General features: G+C 38.1%; 1 protein-coding gene and 1 pseudogene across 1 annotated transcript; both read left to right on the forward strand.

Annotated features, from left to right (window-relative positions):
- The first annotated feature begins 966 nt into the window (after nucleotides 1-966).
- Nucleotides 967-7682, forward strand: LOC126625573 (UDP-arabinopyranose mutase 1-like; annotated as a pseudogene).
- A 1065-nt stretch (nucleotides 7683-8747) lies between these two features.
- Nucleotides 8748-9685, forward strand: LOC126626895 (probable WRKY transcription factor 75). Its single transcript, XM_050296297.1, has 2 exons — nucleotides 8748-9041; nucleotides 9367-9685. The coding sequence occupies exons 1-2, from the start codon at nucleotides 8776-8778 to the stop codon at nucleotides 9551-9553; spliced, it is 453 nt and encodes a 150-aa protein (XP_050152254.1). The 5' UTR covers nucleotides 8748-8775; the 3' UTR covers nucleotides 9554-9685.
- Nucleotides 9686-12124: the final 2439 nt, after the last annotated feature.

The raw sequence follows: 12124 nt of genomic DNA on the forward strand, positions 1-12124 counted from the left end.
AATATCATCTTTAAAATTGACTATTGCATATCAATGTCGTCATTCTGTTTTAAATTCCGCTTTATTAGAATTAACATGTTTAGGTTTTTTTTCGATGTACTTGATTGTATTCTACGAGCATCGTTGAAGTAAATGGATTCGTATGTGTGTTTACTTATCGATTTTATAACTTTTTTTTTGCACTGGATTCATAGTACCATAATATGTGTAGTAGCTCAAGTAACTTCATCAGCTGAAATTAGGGGTGCGCTTTCCTTCTCTAACGCAAAACGTAACTTATTTAGTTGTCCATTAATTCAAATAATGATCTTAGAATCCATTGTATAGAGGAGTCTTTTCTTTATTAGCGAGCGAAGTATGTAGACCATGTGAGAAAGAGGTAGAGTAGTCAAGCATGGGTTTATAGACTGTAGACCCATTATGTGTGCATGGTTTTTTAAACTAAAGAAGTTGCACGCAACGAGGTGTTTATTCATTTTTCTTTGTTTTTCTCTTCATATAATAAGTTAGTTTGACCATAAAACCATACACGTGTGATTAACATGTTTGATTACATAGTTGAATGACATGTTGATATTTCATCGATTGGTAACTCCACGTGATTTTGTAATAGGATATCATCACAGTAACAAAAATGATATATGCAAGTTTTTATCTACAGCCAAGTTTATTTCGTGTTTTTTTTTTCAAGGAGTGAATTGCCACGTGTTAGCTCGAACATTAACGGTTGCCTATCAGTTGTAACTCATATACTTCTATTGTCACGAGAAAATATATGTCCTAAAAGGCACAAATAGAAAACGCTCCCACCATACTAGCCTGGTTGAAGAGTTTAATGTAACCTCCACTCTTTTCATTCACCTTTTCAACCAAACCCTACGCTCCTCCCTACTATAAATTCTCCATCCCCTCCATTAAAATTACAGACCATCAAACCTCTTTCTTTTTGCCTAAATATTCTCAGAGATGGAGCAGCTGCGTGATCTGAAAGATGACCTAGACATTGTGATCCCAACCATCAGAAACCTTGATTTCTTGGAGATGTGGAGGCCTTTCTTCCAGCCTACCACCTCATCATCGTCCAAGATGGCGACCCCTCCAACACCATCGCCATCCCTGATGGCTTCGACTACGAGCTCTACAACCGCAAGGATGTGAACAAGGTCCTAGGTCCCAAGGCTAGCTGCATTTCTTTCAAGGACTCCGCTTGTCATTGCTTCGGTTTCTTGGTTTCCAAGAAAAATTACATCTTCACCATCGATGACGATTGCTTTGTAAGTCTTGCGCTCCTTAACAATGTTCCTCTCCGTGATTTATCAAATGACGTGTTTGTATTCATTTAACGATATATTGTATTAACTTTTTTGTTGTTGAGAATTAAAGGTGGCGAAGGAGCCTAGTGGGAAGCAGATAAATGCTTTGGCACAGCACATTAAGAACCTGCTGACACCTTCAACTCCATTTTTCTTCAACACTCTCTACGACCCGTTTGCAAACGGGGCAGACTTTGTTCGCGGGTATCCGTTTAGCTTAAGAGAAGGTGTGCCCACTGCTATTTGTCAGGGCCTTTGGCTCAATATCCCTGACTATGATGCCCCAACTCAGCTAGTCAAGCCTCTTGAGCGCAACACCAGGTTACCATAACCCATCCATTTTCATGCATTCAAATATTTCAATCTCTTAGATTTAATTTAGATTTTAGAGACATAAAATTAATTACATTGTTGATGGCAATTGACCATTTACCACAGTGGTAGAAAGGTGTTGAGCCCTTGCATGACGGCATAAGTTCAAACTCTGTCGGTAGCTAATCTAACATCTAATCTAACAAAATCTATCATTTGACAAAAAAAAAACTACATTATTGATGCATTTTTAAATACGAATTAATCCAACATAAAATAATAGGGCTTATTTAAAAAAAAAAGTGTATCAACAATGCTTTTGATCGATTTTATGTCTAAATAACATTACTGATTAGATTTTGGATTTGGTTTAAAATAATTGAGGATTGAGTTTTTTTAGCTCATGTAGGTATGTGGATGCTGTGATGACGATCCCCAAAGGCACCCTTTTCCAAATGTGTGGGATGAACCTGGCTTTCAATAGGGCGTTGATAGGCCCAGCCATGTACTTTGGGCTCATGGGTGATGGCCAACCCGTTTGTAGATATTATGACATGTGGGCTGGCTGGTGTGCCAAGGTAAATCAATCCCATCTCATTTTAGTCTTTTGAGTTTTGACATGTTTTTATTTATACAAACGATATATTTACATTAACAGGGTTGAAGAATAAATTAATATAAAAAATATGTTTTAATTTTTTAAACTCAAGACATCTCACTTGTAAATGAAGAGATCACTAAATTGTAATACTAAATGATGAATCTTGACATGTTTATTTAACAAATAATTTAACTCATAAACATGGGAAGTAAAAAAATGTGAACTGCATCAACTACTCACACACTTGATCCTTTTTTCCATTTTTTTTTTGGAGATTATGAAAACTGAATTTAAGGTAGGACTCACATATTTCTTGCTAATTCTTGTGTGTTAATAAACGTTGGAGTTAGGAATTGGAATGACCTTCTTCTTCTTAATTATACTCCTCGTTGATAATTAATAAATAAACATGCATTAGTGTTTGAGATAAAAGTGTTTAGGGTTTGAATTGTGTGTTTATTCTTCTCTCTAGGAGGTAAATATATAGTTGTACAATATCTCACATAACAGGAAATAAGAATCCCAATTATACAAGTAATAAATTATAGGATTACATTCCTAAACTAAATGGTTGACTCACACTAACAATCCCCCTCAAGTTGGTGCATAGATGTCTCATAAGCCCAACTTGTCAAGTGAGTCTTGAAACACCCTTGCTAAAACCGCATGAGTTAACACATCTGCTAATTGTTCTTCAGACCTCACGTATGGAATATCAATCAATTTGACATCTAACTTCTCTTTGATGAAGTGTCTATCTACCTACACATGCTTTGTACGATCATGCTGAACGGGATTATTGGCTATTTCTCTCGCAGCTTGATTGTCGCAATATAATAACATAGCTCCCTGAGGCTTGAACCCAATCTCAATGAGAAGAATCCTGAGCCATAACAATTCACAAATTCCATGTGCCATCCCTCTTTACTCTGCCTCGGCCGTGGATCTAGCCACTACATTTTGCTTCTTGCTTCTCCAAGTTACCATATTTCCTGCTACGAATGTGATGTAGCCTGATGTGGAGCAACGATTCCTGCCCAATCAGCATAAGTATACCCTTTTACCTCCATATGTCCATGCTTCCTGAAGATCAGTCCTCTACCCGGTGTACCTTTCAGATAACTCAGTATACGCATCACTGCTGCCATGTGATCCTAACTAGGAGCATGCATGAATTGACTTACAACACTAACTGCATACGCAATGTCCGGATGTGTAAGTCATAAGAAAATCAATCGTCCTACTAATCTCTGATATCTTTCTTTATTGGTAGGGACTTGATCATGGTATATCGCCAGGTGATGATTCTGCACAATGGGAGTTTCAATTGGCTTACAAGCCAACATTCCAGTTTCAGAGAGAAGATCAAGAACATACTTCCGCTGAGACAAGTAAATACCATCACGAGAATGAGCAACTTCAATGCCCAAGAAGTATTTCAAGCCTTTTAGATCCTTCATCTCAAATTATAATGAAAGATACCCCTGCAGCCTTTTTATCTCTTCTGTGTCATCACCAGTAACTACCATATCATCCACATAGATAATCAACAAAGTAACTTTACCTCCCATGTGTTTGATGGTATGGTCCGCATTTCCCTGTTTATAGCCGTACTTTTTCATTGCTTCAGTGAACCTTCCAAACCATGCTCTGCGTGATTGTTTGAGTCCGTAGAGAGCCTTTCGGAGTCTACATACTTTCCCTGCTTCATTCGGTGTTTCATATCATGGTGGAAGATCCATGTATACTTCTTCTTCTAGATTTCCATGTAAGAAAGCATTCTTCACATCGAACTGTTTCAAAGGCCAGTCTAGGTTAGCTGCTAAAGATTAAATGACTCGAAAAGTATTCATTTTTTGCGACCGGAGCAAATGTTTCTTGGTAGTCAACCCCACATGTTTGTGTGTACCCTTTAGCTACCAATCTTGCCTTGTATCTGTCAATGGATCCATCCGCCTTGTGCTTTATGGTGAACACCCATTTACATCCCACTGGTCTCTTCCCTTGTGGTAGTGACACTACATTCCACGTTCCGTTTCTTTGTAAGGCTTCCATTTCTACTCTCTTGGCTTCTACCCAATGGGGATCTCGCAAAGCCTCTTCCACTTTTGTTGGAATTTTATTCCCCACCATTTGATTCACCATGGCTTGGTACTTGGGTGATAGTCGATGAGTGGACACATACTGTGCAATTGAATATCTCACTTTTCCTTCCGGAGAAAACCTATCATGGTGGTTTCCCATGGTTTTGCCTAGGAGGTAAAGTATAGGAATTTTCAACAATATCTGGAGTATGAGAACGTACCTCTTGGATATCCATAGGGACATGAGCGTGTACTAGTGGAGGAGAATGAGGGTTATTTTCTGTTTGCACAGTCTCAGTATCACTCGCGGCATTACCTTCTACTGATTCCATAAATGGTGTAGGCCTACTATTTGACGCTGCATGAGCTATCTCTTGGTCAGGGGTTTCACAATCAAGATCCACTAGGCTTTGGCTTGTTGTATCACGACCCGCTAGTAAGGCACGATCATGTAGGTTGCTCATAACACCTAAGTCTTCAGTCTCGATCTCGCCTGTATTACTAGGACCATGCCAACTGTCTCGTTCATGTGGAACATCAAACCAACTGTAATCTTTGTCTTTACTATATTCAACTCCCCTTGAAGAGTACCGTGGGTTTAATTAGAGATGAAAAACATCTCGGTTTCAGAAAACGTGACATCTATGGTGACATAGAAATGCTTAGTAGGTGAATGGTAACATCGATATCCCTTCTGTTGGCTATTAACTCCCAGAAATACACAACGAATAGCACACGGATCTAATTTACTCCGTTGATTCTTGTGAAGATGCACATAAGTCACACATCCAAATATGTGAGGTGATAAGTGAAGAGAAGATGGTAGAGTGACATAATTCGTCAAGACTTCCATGGGAGTTTGGAAGTTGTGAACTCGAGATGGCATTCGATTAAGAAGATAAATGGAATACGTAATTGCATCCGCCTAATAGGCATGAGAAGCATGAGCCTCAATTAGAAGAGCCCGTGTAGTTTCCAAGATATGTCTGTCCTTACATACTGCCACACCATTTTGTTGAGGAGTTTGAGGACAAGTAGTCTCATGAAGTATGCCATGCTCTGTGAAAAATTGTGATAGTTCAGAATTAAGATATTCTCCACCATTATCGGATCTCAGGACTTTGATAGGAAGAGAAAATTGATTTCCAATCATTCGATAAAACTCTTGAAAAATTTGCCCAACGTCACTCTTATGTTTCATGGTATAGAGCCAAGTCATTTTGGTGCAATCATCTACAAAGGTAACAAACCACCGAATATCGTGGCCCGTCGCTATTGGTGAAAGACCTCATACATCGAAGTGAATTAACTCAAAGGGCACTGATCTTTTATTGAGACTCAAATGGTAAGAAGTACGATGACTTTTTGCAAGAATGCAATCCTGATACTGAAAATCAGAGTCTTAAACGCCATTAAATAAAGACGGAAGTAATTTTCTTAATAACCAAAAGATGCATGTCCTAGTCGACGATGCCATAACCAGATTCTCTTAACCTTGTTGTTGTGACCACTGCTCACTTGGTTGACTCGGCCCGATACCACATTATCCACATAATATAACCCTCTCCTCTTAGTACCACGTCCAAAGATCACCCGTGTCTGGATATTCTGTAGTAGGCAAAAAGTGGGAAACATGAGTACAAAACACAGTCTATTTGTTCCGTAACTTGACCAACAGAATCGACAATGAAGGAACAAGAAAAGTGTTATGCAGAGATAGAGAGGGAGTAAGTGCGATGGAACCCGCTCCTGTAACTGGAGCAATTTCATCGTTTGCTATGATAAGATTCTCCTTGGTTGGCACGGTTAAGTGGTGAAACAAGGATTCATCATATGTCATATGATCCGTAGCCCCGGAGTCAATTATCCAACCAGAATCTCGTTTAGTGGATGTTGTGAATGCAGTGCCAATTTTACTTGGATCATCGGATTGTTCTTGGGACGAAATCAAATTCAATAATGAAAGCTACGGGCCCAGATTGTTTGGCTCGGGGTCTAATTCCTGGTGGTTTTTCGTTGGTGGGTTAAGTGGGTCGGTTCCATCAATGTTGCTAACACCAGTACCTGCTGGTGGATTTGAATTGTTTTGGGCTTCAAAACTTAGCAGCCCATTTTTCGAGTTTCCTCCATGCGGTGCAACAGAGCTCTTGACAGACGCGTATGAGGTGGGCATCGATCCCACGAGGGAGAACATGACTTGGCTATCTGCCATTAAAGCAGGAAGTTGTTGGTTTCAATTTTGATATTCTGGGTTTAGGACTTGGATTGCCGGAAAGGTTTCTTACTTCGAAGCCTTTGAATCTAGTGGTTTTTTTTTCCTTTTTGGATTGTGATAAAGTGAGGTTTCTTGCTTCGAATCCTTTTGAACTTGAATTCTGGTTGCTGGTTGCAGACAGCAGCCAACAATGGAATCCTAGAGTCAGCAGTGGGTGAACTTAGGGTTTAGAGGAAGAGACAGGCTGAAACCTGCTATGATGCAAGATAAAAGTGTTTAGGGTTTGAATTGTGTGTTTATTCTTCTCTCTATGAGGTAAATATATAGTTGTACAATATCTCACATAACAGGAAATAAGAATCTCAATTATACAAGGAATCAATTATAGGATTACATTCCTAAACTAAATGGTTGACTCACGCCAACAGTTTGGAGGAATTCTAGGCTTTTAGAGGCCACACAAGCGTGGTTGAATGTGAGCCATTAATGCATATAAGTCTTTTTATGCTTCAAAAACTCTCAGTCACCTAGGCGTGAACGGACGACTGATCTTAGCATTATTTTCATTAGCCATTTTGACGTCATTATGTGACATACATCCATTTGCATAAGACCTTGGACAATGATATATGTTTCTTTTTTAGGTGATATGTGACCATTTAGGTCTAGGGGTTAAGACAGGACTGCCATGGCATAGCAAGGCGAGCAATCCACTCGTGAACTTGAAGAAAGAGTACAAGGGGATTTACTGGCAGGAAGATATGATTCCATTTTTCCAACAGATTGTGCTCCCAAAAGAGTGCAAAACTGTCCAAGATTGCTGCATTGAGCTTGCCAACAAGGTCAACGAAAAGCTTGGCCCTCTTGATCCCTACTTTGAGAAGCTTGGGGATGCCATGGTTACTTGGATTGAAGCCTCGAATGAGCTCAACCCACCACCACAAACAGCCAACTAACTTGGCTCAATCAAATGGTTTTATATGAAAAATCATCCAAATTGCCAAATTTACTATTGAGTTGTTATGAACTTTTACTGCATTAGTAAGGTAGTGATTTTCATATTTCTCATTTTATTGTACTAAAATTGTTCTTACAAAGTTGTTTCAGCTGAAAGAGCATACCTTCGTGCGTGGTTAGAAATTTTCATAATTATTTAAGACTATGACTTCACACTCTAGTTTTCTTCTCCTCGATCTACTCAATCCGTTATTTGTACCTCGATTCTTTAAGAGATTTTTTTTTTTTTTTTGCAGTGTGTCGGAAACACGTATCGGTACACGAAGCGTCATAATACAATTGTTTGAAATTTTTTTTTTCAAGTGTCCAACCAATTAGATTATTACACTTGATATATCAAACCGTGATTCCGACATACTGAAAATTAAATTCTCATCTAAGAGGAGTGCGAATATCTCTTTCCTTGTTAGCATCTAATGTAGCAATCTTTTTTACAGGTGGGCTGGTGATGGTTGTTTAGATTGGTCTAAAGTTTCTCTTACTCTTCATTTTCACCGCGGAAGTAATATTTCTTTACTTTACTGCTGAGTTAAGAACAATTCCATTCTCTTAAGAATTGCCCAAAATTCTCATGCAACATGGATTTTTAGCTTTCCAATCTCATGTGACAACCAAGTGAAATTAAACTTTTACTTGGTCCCTATCCAAGATAATGACTAGGGTTTGAGGGTGAGGAATTTTATGACCATAAGTTACATAACATATCATATTCAAATTCCTTAATGTTGGTATTGTTACATCCCAGCCCGGGTCCCACCACATCCCGGGCTCGACTCTGCCGTAGCACGATATTATCCGCTTTGGGCTCCGGCCACGCCCTCACAGTTTTGTTTCTGGGAACTCACACGAAAACTTTTTAGTAGGTCACCCATCTTGGGATTGCTCTAGCGCGAACTCGCTTAACTTCGGAGTTCCGATAGAACCCGAAACCAGTGAACTCCCAAAAGGTCTCGTGCTAGGAAAAGATGAAAATATACATATAAGGCTTACAGGATCCACTTCCCTGAATGATGTGGGATGTTACAATCAGAAAGAAAAATTACACGCGTGACAAAAACACCATTTGAGTATGACATAAAAGAATACGTGCCGACATAACTTTCCTTCATATTTTAGTGACAATGTACGTTGGCTCTGGCCACTGAGCCGCCCACAGTGTTCTACATGTTTCACGTTTTAATGTCAGAATAAATACGTATACACTACACTTCTAGTCATAAATTTTCCTCTCAGATGGATCACAACAACCAAATATTCTTCCTTGGTTCATCAGCATCCTCATCAGCTTCTCCTGTTTTTTCATCGAGTCAGTCAAGTTTTCCACTTTGTCTCGGTGACAGAAATGCAGGCATGATGAAGTCAGGAAGAAAAGAAGGTGATAAGGTGAACAAGAAGCAGAAATATGCATTTCAAACAAGGAGCCAGGTTGACATACTTGACGACGGGTACCGGTGGCGAAAATACGGGCAAAAAGTTGTTAAGAACAATAAGTTTCCTAGGTTAGTAGCACTATCTCCTGGCTATTATCAAATAATTTTTTAATTTTGAATTTTCTTGGGAATTTGGTATTATAACCTGAATTTATCAGGTTTTTTGATATCTTGGTTCTTTATATTTGCTCTAGTACGGAATATACTGGATATTATATTTGTAGATTTTATACCTAAAATGGTAAAAAAAAACGTCTAGTTCGTACTATTTTTCGGTTACGAAAGTACTCTAGTTAAATGGTTTACCTAATGCTTGAAAATTCCTTAATTCTTTATTATGTGTTCTTCGTCTTGTTCTGCCTGTAACTGGATTTTTGTTTGACTATTTATGCAGAAGTTACTATAAGTGTACGCATCAAGGGTGCATGGTGAAGAAACAAATCCAACGCCTTTCGAAGGACGAAGGGATTGTGGTAACGACATACGATGGAATCCATACGCATCGGATTGATGAGTATTCTGCCGAAAATCTTGAGCAGATAATTAGGCATATGCAAGCATCTACTGTGCCTAATAATTAAAGCTTCTGGAGATATTTCCACCATGTAACATATAGTTTGTAGGGTCTTCCAATGAAGATCGTTTTTAAGGACCCTTGTTTTTATGCTCAAATTTACTTTATAAGATAAATCTGCTCACTCTACTTTAGAAAATTACCATTTTCTGGATTCTAAGTATTATTTTCACTACACGACTGCTAAAAAAAGATATGAAAATTCACTTCATAATAGTGATTGGAAAAAGAAAAAAAAACAAAGGCTCATCGACATCCATGGAGAAGACGATCAAACAAAATAGCGAAAACGAACTAAGATGATTGAGAGACCAAATGATGGTTAGACCAGTTGGCCAGAGCATTGTGTGCACCCTTTGCAGCTAAATTTGATTCTCCCTCCCCATAGATAATAGTAGTTTAGAATATCGCTCGTCAGAAAAACCAAGATGATTGAGAGACACAACATCATGTTGGGACTAGTATCACCTCGTTTTCATTTCCATATCCAGCAAAGCCTCTGATAAAGCAAATTCCAAATACAATTGAAGCAACAGCAACCACACGCATCGCCATAACAATGCACCTTCCTCCATTATTACCACCTTCATTTCTATCAACCTTTTTCACTCCTTCCTCCATCTTCAAATTCTCATCAGCCAAAGAAGAAGAAGAACCCAAAGATTTCGCTCTTGAGCACCGCTGAAAACAAACGCCAATCTCTTTGCTCTTACCGGACTCATCGTCACCATCCTCACCATCAGAACTACCATCAAAAGACACTGATCTCACCTCACTCTCTTGAGCCAAACCATTATTCCAACCACCACACCATGTCCCCTCCTCTTTTCCTCCAAAACCCATCTCCCTTTCGCAATCCTCCGCCTCGAAAAGCCTCCTCCCCTTCAACCTGCCGCTCTCAATGGCAGCCCTTCTCTCTCTCCTTATCTCCTCCACCGCCCAATCATTACTCGTCACCTTCCACTCTCCTCCCTCAGAAGGAGAAACCCTATGATGTTGAAGTGAACACATGAGATGCCTTGGAGAAGAATCAAGCAGTTGGTCAAGATTTTTCACCATTGAAAACTTTGAGGAGTAATTTGTTGAGTGTCTTCTCTTGGTTTTAGGGTTTGAGTTTTTGTAAGAGTCCCAGTCCTGCTGCAGACTCATGAACTGCTTCTGCAGTTTGGCCTCTAATCTCTCCTCTTTTTCTTCTGCTTGGTGAGTTTTCATGGTGGGGTCTTCCTTCATGGTGGGGTCCGCTGAAAATTATAAATTGTTTTGTTTTTGAATCCTTTTGATTGATTAGTGTGAAGGGATAATCTGGATTAGAGAGAATTTGGTGGGTTAATTTTGAATTTAAAAGTCGGTCAAAAATGATTTAACTTGGATGAGAACTGCCCACGTTCTAATTATCATTTGTGAGTTTTGATCTTACAGTACACTACTGTTAATCTGGACCGTTAAATCACTAATCAGGTTTTACAGCTTCCCTTTTGTGGTCTTAGGATCCGATTCTTTCCGTCGTTTTCTTTTTTGCTTTTAATTACTTTTATTGCAGTCCATTGTGAGATTTATCTCACTCACGCTTTTAATGTAGATAATATCATTTGTAAAAAATATTTATAAAAAATAAAAATAAAAAAAATAAAAATAAAAAAAAACCACGGTTAGGCTGTTAGCTCTTGCTCAAGTAGCAGAGGGCATCCCAAGTTGGATTCCTGCTCAGTTATCAAAAAACGAAAAAAAATTCTCCTTTCGTGAAAAAGAGGAAACATTTCTCAAAAATATAGAAACAAAAGATTTTTAGTTTGGAAGTAAATCACGCTAGTGCAAAAATAGTCTTTCTAAAATGTCAATAACAACTGCTAGTTAAATCTTTTTAAAATAGTCTTTTTGAATAGCAGTTGCTTGATCACGAAAAACTCTCGATTTTGAATAGCAATTTTCTTGTGAATTTGATGATGAAAATTTGTTACAGGCTTACAGTAATATTCTTAACCAAACAATTTTTCGTGTTTTTCCAAAAAAAAAAAAAAAAAAAAAAAAAACAGTTTTTCGTGATCAAATTCACAAGAAAATTGTTATTCAAAATTGAGAGTTTTGTCTCACCGCACATTTTTAGTTAAATCTCAATCATTCACTCATGCAAAAACATGTGAATTTCCATCAAATGTAACAATGATCCTAATTTCACTTTATAACAATCATGATCCTAATGATCTTAAAAGAAAATGAAAACATAAAAAAAGTCCAAAAAGCCGATTTTTATTATAAAGGAAAATTAATAAAAAGAGATTGAAAACTTTGAATTTTAATGATAAGGACAAAATAAAAGATAAAGTGAATAGTACCAGGTTTGACTTTTTAGTGTAAAAATGTGATTTTTCGTTAAAGTGAACAGTACCGTGAGCTTTTCGTTAAAACTTCCTTTTATTATTTTGTTCATGGAATCAATAAGCAGCTATAATGATATTAACTTTTTCATTCCCTTTTCCTTCTTTAACTTTACCATACACAATTGATTGCTCCTTCCATATCCCCACTACCCATATGACCTGATTCCTGATGACTAACTCCAGGTCCCTACCCTCATTCT

This window comes from Malus sylvestris, chromosome 6 (genome assembly GCF_916048215.2).
Source record: "Malus sylvestris chromosome 6, drMalSylv7.2, whole genome shotgun sequence".
NCBI classification, from domain to species: Eukaryota; Viridiplantae; Streptophyta; class Magnoliopsida; order Rosales; family Rosaceae; genus Malus; species Malus sylvestris.